Source organism: Numenius arquata, chromosome 3 (genome assembly GCF_964106895.1).
Source record: "Numenius arquata chromosome 3, bNumArq3.hap1.1, whole genome shotgun sequence".
Classification (NCBI taxonomy): domain Eukaryota; kingdom Metazoa; phylum Chordata; class Aves; order Charadriiformes; family Scolopacidae; genus Numenius; species Numenius arquata.
The window spans coordinates 31,363,478-31,380,950 of NC_133578.1; the positions used below are offsets into that span (position 1 = coordinate 31,363,478).

At 41.6% G+C, this 17,473-nt stretch overlaps 1 protein-coding gene across 1 annotated transcript in view; it reads left to right on the plus strand.

Moving 5' to 3' along the window:
* The window catches only part of SATB2 (SATB homeobox 2), a 135,345-nt gene that overhangs the window by 14,024 nt on the left and 103,848 nt on the right, over positions 1-17,473 (plus strand). The window contains exon 3 of the mRNA XM_074145205.1: positions 9,585-9,761. Within this exon, the coding sequence (XP_074001306.1) occupies positions 9,585-9,761 (177 nt within the window). The remainder of the gene's footprint in view (positions 1-9,584; positions 9,762-17,473) is intronic.

Sequence of the window (17,473 nt, forward strand, 5' to 3'; positions counted from 1 at the left end):
TAACTCTTATTCCTTGACCTCATGATGTGTTTGTTAAAAATGTGGTAGTTATTACAAACTGTTAGATTAATGTGACCTACTGGCTGAGAAATGTTCCTAAAAGAATAATATTCAAATGGATAGTTGTCAAATGTGTTTTCACTTCATGAAAATGTGGAGTGCTTCCCCTCCAGCTCTTGATCTTCTGTCTTTGAAAAAGAAGGAGTATGAGAGAATGCCACTCAGAAGTTGCTCTCTGTCTGCAGGGGCGTGGAAGATAGGAGTTTTTAAGTGAAAAGACCAAGCCCCAGATACCAGTTCCTGACCCATAATGGGCTGTGGGTGCAGGCTGACTGAAGACTTGCTGCATATTGGCTGGTGAAAAGGTAGACAGAGGGGGAAGTTAGCTGCTTTCTAGAAGTCGGAATGACAGAGCGGCTCCTGCTCTTTCTTGGTGGTGGTTCTCTCCTCCATTCATTTTCCCACTGAAGATGTGATGAAGATTTCTGTGGTCTCCTTATACCAGAAAAATACCATCTAGTAATGATGTTGCCATAGCAGTAGCTGAACCCTTGCTGAAGGCGTAGCAGGATGAAGGGCTCCATCAGTAACCGTTGAGTTTGATGACATTTATTCTGAGACAGTGTTTAATGTGGCTTGTCCTATTGCGTGCATACTTGTAACTTTTGCCCATAACCAGTTCAGCTACATCTGTTGACACTGTCACTTAGAAATGAGGTTTTCTAATGCTGTCAGTATCTAAAAGACATGCGGGAAGGAGACAATGATTACAGTTTCATTCAGCTTTTCTTGTAGCTGGAGCCTGCAATTAGGCTTGAAGACAGAGATGTCAGCGCGGTAGTTACATTAGACTCTTCCTCAGCTGTTTATCTGGTAACATGAAGGACGGGTGATACAATTTCTTCTTTTTCTTGCCAGGGGGTGGTTCACAGAGGAATGGACACAAAGGAGAGAAGAGCTTGCTGGTGGGTCCCAGTGGAGATCCCAAAACAGGCCCAAGTGTGGTACACAGCTCTTCTCCAGCAATAAACCTCAAACCAGCTACGAAAGCTTTTCTGTTACATTCCAGGGGACTTATCCCAGTACCAGGAGACTAGTTAATAGAACCTTCATTAAAATGCTTTCGCTAAAAGATGTTTTTTTGCTTTAAAAATTACATAATATGGTGGCATCTGCTAGCACCACCGGAGTTAAGGGCTTATTAGTGGTTACAGTTTTCAGGGTTTAAAAATGTTGGTCATTAAAATTAATTCTGGGTGGAACTTGGCGTAGAGACTCTTAATCCCGTAGGCGAGGTTTGTTACCTAGTTGAGAGAAAAACAACAGAAAGCAGTCCCCCAAACCCAAAAACCCCCTCCTGGACTGTAAACTTATTTTTAAGTTACAGAAACCAAAACCTAAAACTTATAGGAAATTAATGGCTTAAGATTTTTTTTAAAAATGCCAGTTTAATTTAAAAATGTTTCCTTCACTGGTTTTCAATGAAATGAGTAAATTTTCCATTAGTTCATATTATATAGTACTGCTGCGGGTATTTTTTCATCTCTTTTTAACTGGGAAACAAGGTGAAACAACTGAGCTGCTTCATTTAGGAAAAATGTAACTACAGCATCTTCACCTTTGCCTTTCGATGTGAACGGTTGGGCTTGATGATCTTACGGGTCTTTTCCAACCTAAATGTTTCTATGATTCTGTTCTGTGAATTGGAAAGCCTGCATGTCGTTCTGTGTCTGTGGTTCTGGCTGAATGCATGGTGCTGATACCACCCCAGGCATTCCTGCACATCTTGGGGGGCTGGCTGGCAGGGGCTAGAACAGCCGGGACAGCTGTTTGTGCCTTCTTCTGACTCAGGCTCCCTTAAAACCATATTTTGAGGTCTGGGTTATTGTTGCCCTCACTTTTCGCTCATGTAGATGGGGAGCTGGAAGTGCTTTATCCTCCTGCGTAATTGCTTCTGCCTCCCAGCTGCCCTGTACGTGGCTGTGCCTGGGCTAACTGGGTGGCACAAAGCCCCAGTGGCTGTTCCCTTTCTTGCCCTTTGAACCCAACCAGTGTGATGGATTCAAAGTTTGGATTGAGTTAGTGCAACTAGTTTAGCAAAGGGGGTTAGTTTCCAGAAGCAGCTGATCCACATTGACTAACAAAAGGCCTCATCTCCTGTGAGTAACGCTTCTGTCCCAGACATGCAGCAGGAGAGGCTGCACTAGAGGTAAATACTTGTATCCCTCTCTATTTCTCATTTCTTGTTTGTCTCAGCACATGTTCTGAATACAGCTTTTCTTTTATACCCTTTTTTTGAGAAACTCGAGTATTATCAAATCAAGTTATGCATTTCATAGTATGTTTCTGTGGTGGGATAGTGGCCTGGAATATTTTGTGTTAAACAGTAAAGCTGTTATTTCAGCTAGGAGAAGGATTCTTTGGCTAGTTAAGCTGTTAGAAGCAGGGGACGTCTGCAGAGACGTTAGTGACTTCTTTATAAGATTTCCTGAGATCTGGGATAGTTGTGATGGTTGGGAGACTGAAGCCACAGAAAGGACTGGAAGCTGAAGAAGGATGTAAATAATATCTTGTGGTTTGCATTCACCACTGGCTAAAATATAATATGCATTTCCTGCCTACAGATTTATTGAATGTGTAAAGCCAGGAAAAATAACTGAGGAGGAGGAGAAAGATACTGTCCTTAGTTTTACTTCCTCTGGCCCTCCTAAGAAGAAAAATTCTACAATGTAATGCTATTTAACATGATTTTGTTTCTTTGGCAAATGTATTAAAATCATCTGTGGACTGAGCTCTTCTTTACCAAATTGCATCCTGGAATGAATTATTTGCGACGAGCTTATAAACCCATGAAGAGTAGGAGTTTAACAGCATCGCATTACTGGTTGTATGCAAAAATCAGATCTCTCACGTTTTGTGTAGAACACATTGGAGGGCAGAGGATTAGCAGACAGTAAAGTCCTTGTTTTTAAACAAAACCTTTTGCTATAATGAGGTGCTTGATGCTTTTGTTTTGCATAGGATTGTACGGTTGCAAAGATTCTGATACGGTCTCCTGTATTTGACACAGAGGTTTCCCGCTGGCCGCCTGTCAGTGTGCACACACGGCTTTCTTCGCGTGGTTCCGAGTGGTTAGTGACAAACAACTGCAAAGTCGTTCCTCCAGTACCCATTAAAAAAGATTTACAGTGGAAGAATTCTCAGCCTCATAATGAGAGTGTTGTAAGCTGGTGCTTGATACGTAAAAGGCTGAAACACAGTCCATTTACCCAAACCAAGCATTTATTGTAAATAAGTTAAGTGCCAACAGCTTATATTCTGTCCGATTTAATTATATTTATAATTTATGGCGTAGCTTGAAAGTAAGCCCTAATGGACATGACTAACCTTTGCTGAAATGTGTGAGCTCTGTCTCTTCCTCCTCATCACTGAATTGCAGAGGCACGGGCTGAACCCGGGATCTGCTTCAAGCCTGTTCCTTCTTGAGTGTAAGTAGTCAGGTACGTGTGGCACGGTGGAGATGGTACGGTTGTGCCTGTTCAGCCTGTCATTGTGTATCCCGTATCGGTAGCCCTTGACTAGACTCCGCAGGATTATCTGATAAAAGAGCTCACATCACCACCAGCTATAGCTACACTGTGATTTAAATAAAAGTGGTGTTGAGATCAGAACAAAAATCTGTTTTTTCAAGTACTATTTGGCGTCCTTCCTCTCAGAAAAAAACACATTTTGGAATGCAGTTGATTTTTTCTCATTATGAAATTATCTTCTCTCGTTATATGTGATCTTAAAGGTCTTTTCCAACTGAAGTGATTCTGTGTTTGTTCAGCTAGTCGAGTCTTGAATAGAAACCTCCTGATTATTAGCATATGCACTAGGTTTTAATTTCTGATCACTTCAGGATCTGCTATTTACATTGTTTTGAAGAAGTGGCACGCTGAAGCTTTGAACTTCACTTTTTTTTTTCTTTTATTTTTCTTGGTGGTTGTAATAAATTTTTCAGAATAGAAATTATGGATTTATGCTGGATTAGGGTGTAGGATGGCCATCTTTGGTGCAGAAATTCAGGCATTTCTGAATAACTGAAAGCTGTCAAACTTTATTGGTTTTTATCTTTTCAATTAGACCTGCAAGTTGTGAGGAGAACTGGCAAATCTCTCCTGTGCCGCATGGGTGCTGATTTCTGCCTTTTAAAACAGTTTTCTCAATTTAGGCTCATTTTTCAAATTTGTTCAAAAGAAAGGGAAAGAGAGTTTTAATGTATATGTATAAAGCGTGCGTAAGGTCAGGTCTATTGCAGCACAAAGAGAAATAAATAAACAGCCTGCTTTCTCTTCACTGCCTTTGCTGGATATAGGGCTCTCTTACAGAAAAAACAGAAGTAAATTAGGTTTAGGAAATGTTTGTAGCTAAATATATGGAATCTTTATCTAGATGGTTTGCTGAAGACGACCCATGCTTTGCTAATTGAGCCTCCTAGTCTCTGTTGCAGGATAAGGGTCTCATCTCAGAAGCCCAGCTGAAGTTACTCATAATTCAGTGTTTTGAGGTGTGCATGGGAATAAACATTTGTGGATTCTGCTCCTGCTGCTACCTAGATTTCTTTGAGGTTTTTTTTCTGGATTTTTTTTTTTCTTTCTCTAAGCTAGTCTTTCCAATACAGAGAAAAGAATGACCCACATTACGGTCTTCTGCTAGGGAAAATGTTTTCTGCCTACAGTAATGAAGAATTTTCAGTAGTTTATGAATTTTCAAATAAATGTTCTGGTTTCTGAACTCCCAACCATAGAAATTTGCTTTGTCTTTGAGGGAGATTACTCTCTGTGTGTGTCTGTGTTCTGTTTAAAAAAAAAACCAAAACAACAACAACCAACAAACAAAACCTAAAAACCCAAAGCACAACAGCAACAACAAAAACTTTATTTTCCACTTTCTTCATTTGATAAAAATCTCTCCACTGTAGAATGATTTCCTTTGGGTTTGACACCACCATTTGATCTCAGTTTTTAATAATTTTGGTGGGTTTCACTCCCAGAAGAAAACATGCTTGTGCTGTGAAGTATTCCCACTAGAAATCTGGGAAGTCTTAAAACCTCATGTTACTCAGGGCTAAGAACTGGCTTCTTTATTAATTCCCTGCTAGACAACCCCTGTACAGTAAATCTTTCCATAAGACCATGCTGTTGAAATTAATCAAGCTGATGTTTGGAAATTGTTCAAATTAGATTAAATTAAATAACACCTAGACGGGGCTCAAAACTTGTGCTGATGGAAACAGATTTTAATCTAAAAAGACACAAATTTTATTGGTGCCTGTTCTTATTGGTTGATCTTCCTATTATACTTAATAGGACACGCAAGTGCTGCTCCCTATTTAACGGCTGGAGAGGTGGGTGGCTGAAATAGTTTAACCTCCTCCTCCGCTTCCTGTCTCCTTTTCTTTTTTTGCTGTAGGTGCCAAGCCTATGGTGGGTATATGGAAGCGGGCAAGGCGTAGAAGTTCACTGCTGATAGTATCGCATTTATTGCTTGCTCTAAAGCATGAGAAACAGAGCAGGGCTTCTTAATATCTGCTCTGTCTTGTCCTTCTAGTTGGTCACTAGAAATTTACAGCTTTTATTTGCAAATCTTAAAATTGAAAATTTTTTCCAGGGAGCTGCATGATTGGAGTTTGATAATACTTTTAACTGGCTTCAAGTGTTTTGTAAAAACAGATGTTTTATGCGGCAGAGTGTCCAGAGTTTTTACTTCTTGAATGAAATACCTATTTCTCTTTCCTTTATTTTTAAGAATAGATTGCTCCCTAATAAAATAAAACTATAGATTGAAATGGGCAAGGAGGAGAAAATGTGTGTTTCGACACAGGTCTCTTTGATACATATTTAATTTCTTGTTAATTTCTCCGCCCCTTAGAAGAGTCTCCGCAAAAAATGCAGCTATGTTTATAAAGTTTTCTCTGTACATTGCAGCTTTTCTGTGAAAGCAATAGCGAAGCTTAAATCCCATCTCTGATTTCTTTTAAAACTGTATGTTATACAAAGGTACAGGTCACGGCTAACCATTCTGTTCTTCAGGGTAATAGCGGGAACAGTTTTTCCCTGTTCTTTTCCATGGATTAGAAGGAATTCTTGTTGTGTCTGGCTGTCCTTATAAAAGCCTTTATGTAGATCTTGTTTTATGCTCCCCTAGCCTTTTATGCAGATGCTGTCTATATAGGGTCAAAGCTCTGTGAGAAGCACAATGCTTATAAGTCAGTTAAGAAATTAAGGAGTTAAGCATTAAGGAGAAAAAGTCTTTTTGTACGATTTGTGATCACTATTAATGTTTTGTGTGCATTCCTGCATTGTGTTCGTCCTTTAAGGAAACAGTTTCCTTTTTAGCCCTCGGATTGCCTCTTGTTTTCTGCGTGTATGATAAGCGGTGCCGTATGTCATCTACCATGAGCCGTAAAGCGTCGTTCACTGCAGCATCTCTCTCAAGCTGTGAGAGTGAATGCATGGAAGTTCGGTGCAGAAGGGACCCAGGCCTTTTTTGTACATGCGCGTGGGAGAAGGAGGATGACAGTAGTTTGGGCTGATCAGGCATTAGGAAAAGAGCTGAGGAGTTTTGGGGTTTGTGAGTAAGGCTGGCTTGCATTGCTGTAGTACTGCAGGCGAGACTTCATTATGGATGCTGGGTCTCCCGCTCTCTGAGTGTTGCTGTAAGGTCTTCAACTGGAATGGCAATGAGCAGTGACTAACTTGCATTGCTCTTTTGTGAGGGCCCTGTAGTGAGCTGGAGGTGTAATATTTGCATCTAGGGACAAGACGTGTATATTGATACGTAAAGAGCATGTTGACTTTTGGCTGCAGATGTTTTTTCTTCTGATTCCAACATATTGAAAGGATTGTAATTTATTTTCAGATAACATCAGGAAACGGAGAAGTTTGAGGCAATAAATCCATTGGAGACGTTACAGCTTAACTCTCCAATGAGAAGTAGAGGGCAAAGCAGATGGAACTTCTTTGGAGTGAGACCTACTTGGAAATAAGTTAGAGTACTATTGTTTTTTAGTAAAATAGAATTGGTATTAAGATTCCAGACCCTATAGCGAGAGGCATGAGAGCAGGTTAGCAATGGCAGATGTGGTAACCTGCCCTTTGCTCTCTGTTTTTAAGGTACTAATAGCAGCTTATCATCAGTTATGCTGGGTCACTGAGTTCAGAGATGTTTTTGCAAAAGCTGTTTCTGTAGCACGGTCCCTGCAAGCATGGGCAGCAGGAAGGGGCAGGAAGGTAATAACGGGCAAGAGTCCCATGGGTCCTTTGTGCCATCCATGAAATGATATGTACAGCATCAGTTCTAGCATTTGAGATCCTGTTTGTACTGAGCCAGTAAATGACGAGTGTGGAGAATAGGTGCAGCTTCTGTGCTGAAAAGGTGGAAAGACTGTTGTGTGACAAGGAAAGCATACAGCAGGAGGATAAAAGATGCTGTGGCATCCATCTCATCGGTTTGCATTCACCTACTTTTTCTGGCTTACCAAAATGTAATTTACACAACCGATATCTCAGCCTCAGCATTTGGCCAAGTATCGTAATCTTTTGTTGAGACAATAATAGCTCCTTCAAAGGTGCTATGATGGACTGTATGTTCGACAGGAGGGGAAATTTGTCACTTACGGAGGGTAAATTTCACTTTAACTATTTAAATGATTTACGGACAAATATAACTCAGTTTTTAACCTTTGATAGGAATAGAAATTTTGTCATTGATTTCAGAGGAACAGGGTCAGCCTTACACTGTCTTTTCAGGAAAGCACCTAGAGATTTTTTTTTCACTGAGTTTTTTTTAACACTGTGTGTTAGAATTTGGCTGCTTGAACTTGCAAAATGCATCAGTTTAACCCAGAATCAAGCAGTGAAGAGAGAGCAGCATCAATGTGATGACATAACCTACTTACACATTACTTCAGGATGTGTTTTAAAACAAAGAACTAAACCAGATCAACTGGATATCATGGCTCGTAGCTGCTGCTGCTGGCCTGCAGTTAAAATGTGAGACTGGGAGCCACTCCATGCCAGATAGGTCACTAAGTGAGAATTGTGTATCTAAAATACATTTTAAAGTAACTCTAGTCTCTTCAAATTCAAAACAAGGAGTATTTAAGTCCCTTAGCAGTTCTCACTGGTGTGGCTGTAAATATTTCAGGGCAGGGTAACTCTCTGAAGGGATATATGACTGTTGTTTTGCAGATACTGAAGCTACTGATAGTAGAAGATCTTGAAGATATTTAACTGACTTTGCACAGAAGGAGAACTGAAATGCGGCTTTCCCCTCTTTTTCCCTTAAAGAAGTGCCCATGAGAACCCAGCGATTTGTGTCTGGTCTTTCATAAATATATTCAGTTATTTTTCATAGTTGTTATCTACTGGAAAAGGCTGTATTTCATTTTGAAGAACAGGAGTGAGAAGTGAATTTTCTGGCTATATTATGAGCCTTAGATAGCACGTTTGGAGAACTGCTTTATGCTGACATTTGTCTCTGCCCCAGTAGTTCCTAGTTTATCTAGGGGCTAACAAATTGTACGTAACCAATGAATACATTTTTGTGAGTGGAGGTAATGGTTTTTCCTTTGCCATTCCCTGACTACATCCTGGCCTGTAGCAGGTGATGGAAATGGCTGTGCAGTTCTGCGGGTTTTCCATCTGTTCCATCATCCCTCCGTTCATGCGCTTGGAGTACTGTAGGACCGTCTTCTGCAAATAGGCTTGTTTCTCTACTGTCTGTAGTATTGAATCCCTTTAAGTTCATGCCCCACAATTTATTGCCATAGATGACTTGATCCTGTAACCACAAAAGTAAATTTACAATAAAACAGAACAAAATTGAATCCAGACCACCCTCTGAGTTTTCCACTTCTGTGGTTCCTCCTCATCCTTTATCCTCTTTCGAAGAGAGCTGTTCTCAGTCTTCATACATGCAGCGGGAGACCAGCCACTGGCCTCTCTGGGTCTGCACGACCATCAGCTGCCAACACAAGATTATCGTTTTCAGCAAAACCAGTGCAAGGGTATTTTCCTTGCAGAGTGAGAAGACTGGCCGTGGTCTGAAAACGTGCAAATAAGCCTATCCCAGTGAAGAACTGAGTATGGAACTAGCCTCTGCTGATTCCTCCATACGTTCACTGTGTGGAGGGAAGCAGAAGCGACATTTGTGTGTTGGATTTTCATATGGCTGAATGTGGAGAAGCCCTGACCTGAAAGAATAGGGATATTCATGGAACTGTAGAAAACTTCTGCTATGTTGAAAAGGTCTTATTAGGAAATCTTGTTCGTCCTCATGCTGACTGTGATTATGTTCCCGAATTGTATTCTCTGGAGCTTTTAGTGTGGTTTTTAAATGAGTCAAGTGATGAGACTTCAGTATTTCCCTTGGAAAGAAAACAAAAGCTATCCCACAGGGAAGAAAGGCAGATTTCCACTTAAGACGAGCCTTCTAGGAGGTGTTTTAATTTACAGCTTTAATCAGAGATGTGTGACACACTTCTTGTTCCTCTCTTACTGATACTTTGTTGTTTTGTTTTGTTTTGTTTTTTCATCTAGGTTTGATGATTCCAGTCTTTTGTGTGGTGGAGCAGTCAGATGCCTCTCTTGAATATGATAATCGAGAAGAGCATGCCGAGTTCGTTCTGGTTCGCAAAGATGTGCTCTTTAGCCAGCTGGTGGAGACAGCGCTCCTGGCTCTGGGGTATTCCCACAGTTCTGCAGCTCAGGCACAAGGTATTCAATAAAGTTCTTTCCCCCCTTTTCTGTCCTGGCAGAAGGCAGCACCTGAGGTTGTTTGATGTAAGGAGAAAGCAAGACAATTGGTGGCAAATCTTTGAAGTGTTATATCAGTTGTTTTGATTGCTTAATCTTAAACTAGGTGTACAACAAGCCCTACCTTGTTAGCCTGCCTAGAAAGCATTAGCTGGATCTTGCTGAAGTGTGAAATATGGTGATAATGATCAGTCAGCATATTCATGACACATTTGTTCTGTACCACGAGGCAGGTTGCTGTTTCGAGGAAGTCAGCACAGAAGAGCTGGATAGAACCTCTAGGTGTACAACTAGATGGTATCTGGTATTCCTCAGGGCAGGTTTGAACAGCATATTATAATCTTTGATTTTTAAAATTATCCATTGTATATAATGGTTATATATATATAAATACATCCTCTCTTTATGGCCAGTAGTAGTAGTGCTAAACATGCAGGCTGATTTCTCTGCTTTCGCTTACCTACTATATTGCTGCAAAGCCCTTTGTAAAGCTCTATAGTCCCTTCCACTTAGAGCTGATTCTCCCGTAGCAGCGAAATCTTAAAATAAACAAAGCTTCCCTCTCTCTACCCAAAATATCAGCTTGAAAAAACCAAACCTAAAATCCTAATCTTGAGGGAGATGGGCAGGAGGTGGTGGATTGGGAAAAATCTTCCCAGAACAAGCTTTGCATTTCTAGAGGCTTTTTTATACTAAACAGGTTATTTCAATGCTTATTCTTTTGCATAAGAAACCTGTAAGTTTCAGTTTCATCTCCAAGTCATCAGTAAAACCTGTGCATATTTGAGTAGTTTAATAGAAACTTTGCCTGGGGATTTGGATTTTACCTATTAGTTTTAGTCATCTTGTATAGCTAGGTATTTGAATGTGTGAACAGAGGGTGAAGCGGTGGTGTTGAATCCAGGATTTCCAGGCAGTGGTTAATAGTGCAGCACTCCTCGTCCAAGCTTCTTTCCAAGCAGGGGGATAATGATTCATTTCCTCTGTCAGCCTCTGCTCTGTGAGAGCGGCTCAGGTTCTGCATACAGGGAGAGCTCGTCTCCTGCACATGTGTTTATTTACACAATGCGGTAATAAAAGCTCTTCAAGAAGGTAGTTATTTTGTTTTTTAATATGAAACATTTTGTGACAGTTTAGGGGAGCTTTTTTTCTGAATGCAAAGGGTCAGCATATCCCACTGTTTCCATCCTGGTGAGCCAGCTTCCTGTTTGACAGCACTATCCATCTCAGTTAACACAGTTGCTCAATGTGTTGTGAGCTAACATGTGGAACACGCTGCATTAGGTGGCCAAGATTTGATTCTTGGCACTTACAAAGGGGAATGGGCTTTGCTAGAAACCTGCTCCAAGAAGGCATGGCATTCAGTGCAGTGATCCACACTGCCTGAGCATCTCACTTGGGGGAACCTTGCTTTTGCAGCATCTCTGTTGTGAGAATAACAAGGAGGAGAGACAGATTGACTCACGAAGGAAATTAGTCACTGTGCAGGGAGGAAGGGGCCACTGCGTTTTTGAACTACAGGCTTTGACAATGAGCAGGTTCAGATACTAATCTGTTGCTCAAAGAACTTGCCTAGAAAATAAAAGTTAAATCTCTAACTGTTGTAATTAGTCTAAAAGAAGAGACTTCGGCATTTTTGTCTTTAAGGCAGCAATTTCCTTCCACTAGAAAACATCAGATGGTATACTATTTAGAAATGACAAAAAATATCTTAAAGATCTGCCAGCTAACAAATCGCTTGGTCAGTTTATTTACCTTCACATGGAAGGACCAGTACTCCAAAGGCTTTTATACATCCTGGGCAAATACTGGTCATGCTGGTTTTAAGATATGAAGCTCAAGTACGCAGCATGTTCTGTAGTATCTTGCTTCTGTGCTAGCTGTCTGCAAGCTGAGATGAGGTGCAGGCAGACACGCAGTGCTAGTAGATCTCCGAGATTGTTTAGTTTAATGAGAAAATTTATGGAATATTTGGCTAGAATCTGTCAATTAGGGTTGACAGAAGCTAGCTGCTAAATTGTTGATATAAGGATTTATTTTGGAATGCAATTTTCTGATATTAAAAAGTGAAAAAAAATAAAGCTATTTGCTTTATTTATTCTGGTTGTAGGAAAAAGTGTGCTTCTGTTCTAGTGCTTGGGATTGATTTCATTTAGCGATAAACATTGATAAACAGTCACTTAGTTCTTTATGCTTTATGATCAGCTGAATTACAGGATCTGCATGAGAAGTTGAAGATCCTCAGGTGCATTTTTCAAAATGGTAAAGCTTTGAGCAACACGTTGTGCAAAACACTGACATGAGTAGGTGTCCCCATGTCCTCCAGGGACAAAGTAAATGTGAGCTCGTCAAAGCTTTTGTATTGTAAAGGCTGTCTAAGCTGTAATGTAGCGTGTAATAATTGTCACTTTTTGAGTTGGGGAAAGTGTTTCATTTCCCCCCTACCTCTTGTTTTGGATTGCTCTGAGAGGAGTAGCAATGTTCACTTCATCTTGTGGGAAACATCTTGCCTTTGCTTGTTCCTTTTAGAACAGGGTCTCCAGTGGCAGATAAAAGAGCTAGTTGTGGGGGAAAAGAGGAGTTGCGGCAGCAGAGAGAGTTGCTGTGCAATTTCACACCGCCCTCGCTTCGGTTCACCATGGCACTTCTACAGACCTGCTGAGGCTCGAGCAGGCGGCGTGCGACTTGCGTGTAGGGCCCTGCCTCACACTTGCCAGCTGTACAGCAGAGTCTGGGTGCCAGAAAGGAAACGTGGCACAGAAGGGTAGGTGGTGCGTTGCCTCCTTGAGGGGTCTGTATGCCCAAAGGGGCCCTGCCGCGGGGCTGCCTGCCTGGGCAGCAGGCTAGAGCTCCAGAGCTCCCCAAGGAGGTGACGCCATGTCTGAGCATTTGAGCCGCAGCCTGCATATTCAGCTGCCACCTGGCCTGGAGCCTCATGTACCAGCTCGTCGTCACTTGGCTTATCATGGTCAATTTTTAGTCGTAGTCACTAGGTAAATGGAGAAGTCCTAGCACAAATGGTCTTGAGACAAGTATGTATCAGGAGGTATACATGAAGGTAGCCCCATGCCTCACTGGAAGAAGCTCTTTTTTCCCCACACAGTTTGGGCAGGACATATTTATTCCACAAACAGCTGGTTGTGAACGTTTTTTGTTGATGGTGGCAAGAGCAGAGACTTTTCCAGTGAGTGCTGCCCTCGTGAAACTTCTCTTTTCTGACAGGAGCTGTGAAAAGTCTTCTGGAACAGCATGGGAATTCGTTAACAGCTTGGCATTAGGGTGTGAAAGTTGGTGGTGTGAATGGCAACAAAGGTTTAATAAACATTTATGTATTTTTCTTTCATCACTTGAGTCTACACCTGACACTAGGGAACCTGCTACATGTGCCTTCCGGAGAGGAAAAGAGTCATGCTTTAAAGGGGCACCTGTTCTCGGTGTAGTTTAATAAAATTTACATGCCCTGATGCAATTTTTTTTTTCTTGGTGAGTGAGGGTATTCTAACTGGGCTATGCAAGAGAAGGGAACTGTTAGGGGCTACACACAGTATATAGTGCTGAGTGCTGGGGCAAAAGTAGTTTGAAAGTAGCTGCGATCTGGAGGACCCTGTGTACAATCCTGCAGCTTTGGGACCTGCTGTGAAAGCTGATTCACTCCTTGGTGTGGGGTGGAGGAAGAGCAGTGCTAGTTTGATGCTTTTAGCAAGTTCGACTTTCTTAAAATCCATATGAAAATGAAAATTGTGTGATTTCTTGTGTGTATATGTATATATGTTTTTTTTCCTTTTGACCAGTTCCTTGTTAGCTGTTGTGAGTGTATACACAGAACTGGTGTACATTGTCTGCAAAAGCTTGCAAAGCCGAACGGGCCATCAAAATGGAGTTTGCCTTCTCCTCCCAGGTGCTTTTGCTAGGTGTGTTGGCTGGGCAGTGTGGAGTGCCTGCCCTGATTGCTGTTTGTGGGCAGCTTTAGCTGGATGCTGGCAAAGTAGTTGCTTGGGTTAGTTGCTGTGTGTGGCCACCACAAGGAAAGGGTTGTACAGAAGAGTGAAATGGTGCCGAGATGCCCAGTGGAGCAGAAGGAGGGGTGAGAAAACAGCAGAGGGAAGTTAACACAGACTGAGAGAAACATTAGATCTTTCCCATCCCTGTCACTGTAGAGATTGCCAAGCCCTGGTTCTTAAGCAATGTATTGCCATGAGCAGAGCCATTGCAAGAGACAGCGCCTTGCGTTAATGCCTTGGAGGCCCCTCTTCATGCTGCCTGGTTTCTTCTAGTGCTGTGTACTGACTGAAGAGTGGGAAGCCTTATGGCTACAGAGAGCTGGGGATGGTCCGAGTGGAAGGCTGGAAAGAGTGGAAGGCATAAGACAAGAATGAGAAACAGAAGAGGTTTAAGTATCTTACCTTGCCATGTGGAGGTACAGTAGCAATGGAGGAGAGTGGTGCTCTGTGGGGATCGTGACTTAGCGACCTGAGGTCAGACAGCGTCGCCCTGTCAGCCTTGCACAACTGGAGTGGCGAAGAGAATTTTGTTGCTGCTGGTCAGTGCCTGGCCAGAGTAGCTGATGAGGTACCTCTGCCCTAATGTCATGACACACAGAAGTGTGTCTTGGGACCAGCTGTCCTCCAGCTGCCTCACCTGTGAGGCTGTGATGTTGCTTGCAGCCATGGGAAGTTGTAAGGCAAGCTCGGGTTGGCTTTGGTGCTTCTGCAGAGCACTGCACTCTGGAGCTCTCTGGGCTAGCTGCAGGAAGAGAGAAAGGAGGCTCTTCTGACTGTGTAGCAAGGAAACCAAGGTGCAGACACATGAGGGCTGTCCTCTGGTTCCATGAAGCACATGGCTGGAGCAGGAAGGAACCCAGACTGCAAGTGTGCTCATTTCCCTCAAGGGTCCAAATTTGTGAGCTCAGCCCTGCTCTCTGCTGTTAATTGGAGGCCTCTTGCACTTGTGGCCTGCATTTAAATAGTATTTCAAAGGAAAGACCAGATCTGTTTGATACGGTGATGTTTAATGAATCCGTCCAAACCCCAGGCTGCTGTGTGTGAGAATGTGACAGCCTGAATGCTGGGCTCCTTCACTTTGGCTAGCCTTTGTGAGGCCAGTGCAACCATTTTACGGGATTATAACCGTGTACAAATATTTGAAGGGTGTACATACCAATGAGGGAGTGGATTTGCCCAAGAGGGTAGGGCTCTGGGGCACTTGGAAGGATCTGAGCAGATGATTAGTAGGGAAAGATCCTGTGAAATATTCCCATCTGTGCTGTCTCCAGGACCACAAATAGCTTCCAGTTGAATGTCAGGTAAAGGCAGAACATACCAGCTGGGGGCTGTATTGAACATGCACAAGCTAGTTTTACATTTCTGTATCAAGAAAGGTATCGTAAAAGCATAGTGAAACCTTGCTAAACCGTGTTTGATGTATACAGCTAAGGTTTCTGCAGCTGGGAAGACCAGATAGGCTATTTTTAACGCAAGTGCAAAGTAGCAGTATGGGAAAAATGAGAGGAAATCTGGGCTCGGGTTTCTCCTATGAATGATGTGCAATAAATTACAAGGGTGCTACAATACGGGATCTTGTGACTTCTCAGCCAAGTGCCCAGTGTTGTTTGTATGTCTGAGCTGTGGAGCCCTGTTCATGTCATCAACCTTCTAGCCAGTGTTATACTGGCTTTAATGAATAGGAGAGACACTGGTGATATAATGACTTAAATAACAAGACAACACAGTGATAAAAAACCTAAATGTTGGGTCATTTCCTGGTTGTCACTGTTTGCTGCTACTCTTTTCTTTCTCGTTTGTAAGAGAGAGAGCATAGCGGTCTCACCTAACAGAGTTGTCAGTCTGTGTAGAGTTGCTGTACTTCTCTCAGCTCAAACTCGTTTGCTACAGAGTATGACCACCCTCTAAACCAATATGTCTTAAAGCAAAAAAAAAAACCCAGCCTACCCCAAAACAAATGAAAGAAACCACGCCAGCCCTTTTCGGAGCTCTTTTCAGCAGTTTGGTCTTACTCCATCTATAATTAACAGCTCCTTAACTTTAGTAATCCCCTTTTGTCCCCCTTGCTTCTTGGGGGGGGATGCTTTTTATGGATAAGCTCTTCTTTCTTCTCTCCAGTTTTGGAGGTGAAATTGTAAAAGAACCAAATCAAATCATTTAACAGTAGTATGTGAGGGATATGACTCAAATGGGATGTCTTGCATTAAACTCTGACATGCAATTTCATGATGACTGGAATTGCTAAGCAGACTGGATTTCTTGCAGCGATACTCAGTCATCCATATCAAAGTTTTCCTTGTAAAAAGTGCTCCTTCTTGAATTGTACATTCCTTGAGTTATATTCTTTGTCTTTCTCCCTGATGTTTGAAGAAAGTGAGCTGAGTACTTCTCAAATATTTATTTCTCTCCTTATATACAGACATTTACCAGCAAATCACTGTTTTGTCTACCCTACAAAACTTCATGACAACTGTAAGTGAAACTTAATTACAGGAACCAGGAGAGAAAGTCAGAATTTAATGGGAATGCTGAAAACCTCTTCCTTCTTTGTTTTTTTTTGATAGGCATTTCAGTATATACTGGACACAGGGTTTGAAAGACGCGTTGTTAGAGGTTCAGCATCTCATGCCATTTCAATTAAAGCTCCAGAGTTCTCTTTAAACATTGCTTGGCACAATTAAGAAATCTTATGTAAAAAATAAAAGAAGAAGTAGTGATTGAGGCTGCTTATATTTGTAGGGTTTATTAAAATTCCTGTGGGTTTTCTTTTGGTGGAAAATCTGACATATAAAGAAATGTTAGGATGCCATACTTATATATATAAAAATTGAATATATTTTATGTATGACTTTGTTTTATATATATAATCACATTTATAACATATTTGTAGTTTAATAGAGAATATAAATATATTATACATATACATACATACAAATACATATTTATATAAAAGTATAATATATATATATATGGAAACAAAAGATCAAAATCCAATTAATAAACCAACCTTTCAGGTTACTTGTCACCCTCATTCTCCGTCGGTAGTTTTGTTTTAAGTAACCTCATTGTCCCAACAGTATGAACTTTAGTGAATACTTGATTCTTTGATAGCTTACTGTGAAAGTTCTTCTAACCAGTGGTCAGGAAGACTCTCTCTTTTCTTTTCTTCCCTAACCCCCCATGCTGGTGTGTGTAGAAGTTGTCACATGGTGTTGGCTTTCTGATCTGAATATATTATTTACAGGATTCTTGTGATGGAACAAAACCTTCTACAAGTAATAATCTATTTTTCTAGATGGCAAACATCTGGGTAGTATAGGTAAATGGGTAATTTATTAGTGTTTGAACAACTTAGAGGAGAGTAACCAAAGGCAGCCCTGAACAGCTCAACACTTCTGATAGCCACTTTTCATCTCATTTGTGGTTTGTGACTGAGCACAGAACCGCTCGTAAGCAGGAAAGGAGGCAGGGGTGAAAGGAGTGAGTGCAGTGGACAGAGCAAGTTTTGGTTGTCCCAATGAAACACCCTTTCTTCCTTCCCTGTGTGTCTGTGAGACTTCGCATACCCGCGATGGGAGTTTCATAGAATCATAGAATGGTTTGGGTTGGAAGGGACCTTGAAGATCATCCAGTTCCAACCCCTCTGCCATGGGCAGGGACACCTTCCACTAG